This window comes from Pseudomyrmex gracilis, unplaced genomic scaffold (genome assembly GCF_002006095.1).
Source record: "Pseudomyrmex gracilis isolate BER0280 unplaced genomic scaffold, ASM200609v1 scaffold_2169, whole genome shotgun sequence".
Taxonomy (NCBI): Eukaryota; Metazoa; Arthropoda; class Insecta; order Hymenoptera; family Formicidae; genus Pseudomyrmex; species Pseudomyrmex gracilis.
In genome coordinates, this window is record NW_018022753.1 from 10,530 (window position 1) to 12,872 (window position 2,343).

The 2,343-nt window shown below is 40.7% G+C and overlaps 1 protein-coding gene across 1 annotated transcript in view; it reads right to left on the minus strand.

The window, feature by feature from the left end:
• LOC109862671 overlaps positions 1-1,728 on the minus strand; it is a 4,212-nt gene extending 2,484 nt beyond the window's left edge. Inside the window, exons 1-2 of the mRNA XM_020442780.1 lie at positions 1,143-1,728; positions 319-374 (exon numbers count right to left, since the gene is read on the minus strand). Of these exons, the coding sequence (XP_020298369.1) occupies positions 319-374; positions 1,143-1,728 (642 nt within the window). The remainder of the gene's footprint in view (positions 1-318; positions 375-1,142) is intronic.
• Positions 1,729-2,343: the final 615 nt, after the last annotated feature.

Below are 2,343 nucleotides of genomic sequence, written 5' to 3' on the forward strand. Positions count from 1 at the left end.
AGAGAGAGAGAAGCGTTATTTATTTCAGCGCTTCTGGGACAAGTCCCCTAAAGCGCACCATAAATAAAAATACAACGTAATAAAAATATTACAAATAACAATACATAACTTACTTATAAATATAAAGTAATAGAAATTAACAATACAATATAATATAATATAAATTGATAGAAATTAATTTTAACGAAAAATAACAGAAGTGTGCAAGAATTAACAAATGTAAAATGATATAAAAATGATACCAACATAATTATTAATTAAGGCGCAACACAGCTAACTGTTTTCGCCACTGACCAGCAAATGACTGAATAGTTTTACCTTAAATAAATCAAGAGACTGGATCACGCGTATACTCGATGGAATGAGATTCCATGCTACAACAGCAAAACATTCAAAAGAACGCTTGTAAGTCTCTGTGCGACAAAGAGGAACAAAGACATCATTGGCCGCGGCTCTAGTCGCTCTATCGGTCTCGCCACGGTAACGAAAGTTAGCAAAAAGCATAAGGGGCCTGCGAGTCGTCAATATAAGATATAACAAACTGCAGACAAAGTAGTTCCTTCTCTGGTCTGTCTTAAGCCACTGAAAAGTATGATAGTACGGAGTTATATGTGCATCTCTTCTGACATTAAAAATGTATCTGACGCATGCATTCATGGCTCTCTGTAGACGTAAATTATGCTCTGCAGTAATNTCAGTCATTATGCAGCAGCAATAGTCNAAATGTGGAAGAATAAGGATCGTGACNAAATTCTTCTTGAGTGGCTGAGGTAGCAGATNCTTGCAAAGCTTGAGCTGGTACAGTGCTTTCCGAACTTTACTTACAACGCTCGTCACGTGCTTGCCCCAGGAAAGGTTGTTAGAGATTGTGACTCCAAGATAGTTGACATGAGAAGTCAGTTGCACTGTAGTGCTTTCAACTTTAATATCAGGTAGCGTGTTATAGTCGATTGTATTAATAAATCTCGCCGACCCCAGGATGATAGCTTGAGTCTTTTCATGGTTCAAAACAAGTTTATTTCTTGTTGTCCAGGAGACAATGCTTCGTATGTTCGTGTTAATTTTAGCGATGCTATTCGAAAGATCACGCGAGTCGCAATGAATGTATAACAGCAGGTCGTCTGCGTAAAAATTGTACTTACAGTGCGACAAAATGCCGCCAAAGTCTTTTAGATACAAAGTAAATAAAAGAGGTCCCAGAACGGAGCCCTGAGGAACACCAGCATNTAATTTAGCCNAAGATGATAATCTAGAAGTTACANGATCACGAACTACNTGGGATCTATTGATTAAGTAGGACTTTAACCAATTGAGAGCATGACTCGAAAAATTATAGCTAGCCAGCTTATCCAATAAGATCGGACATTGCACCCGATCAAATGCCTTAGAGAGATCAAAGAGCACCCAGATCGTGATCATCCTTTTGTCAACAGCTTTCCTGACGTNGTCTANAATCCTGATTACACTGGTCTGTGTAGAGTGTCNTTTTCTATACGCAAACTGACAGGGATCNCACAGAGCATTATNCTCTAGATAACCTTGCATCTGCTCACATACGATTCTCTCAAGAGCCTTTGAAATTGTTGGCAGTATTGCGATTGGTCTGTAATGCTGTGGTAGAGAAGGGCTCTTTATCTTCGGTATTGGGCATACTACAGACGTTTTCCAGCAATCCGGGAAGGTGCCATAAGATAGTGAGTAATTAAATATGTGTTCAATGACCGGCATGATGTAAGGCAGGACCAATTTTATGATGTTAATCGAGATGCCGTCACTACCAGTGGCCCCTGGACTTGATCCTCGAGAGAGCTCGGTTAATATCCTTCGGATAGATGTAATTCCAGTGAAACTTGCCGTCATCGAACACTTCCCGCAGAAAGTTCATGTCCATCGATTGTTCAACATCATCATCGACCACATCACCGGTCACCTTTACAAAGTAACTGTTTAATTCCTCAGGAGGACCAGATAGACATCCAACTGCACTTCTAGACTTAATCAGTCCCAATTGCCGCAATTCAGACCAGACAATTCCTGAATCTTTCGTGTTAGAGAATAAAGCAAGATAGTGATTGTTCTTAGCCGTGCGCACNATGTTTTGCACATCATTTCTGAGTATTCTGAAAGCAGCATATAGGTCAGTCTTTCAATCTCTACGCCATCTTCTGCGTGCTCTATCCCGTTCTTTCATCGCTTCTTTGATCCTGTCAGTCAGCCATGGAGCTGGCGGGCGCCTGAAACTGTCATGTCGCAGTAGCGCATGATTATCAACACAGCGTAACACCTCCCAATTAAACGTGACAACTTTCTCGTCAAGTGAGGTCAAGGACATCAGACCGCCCC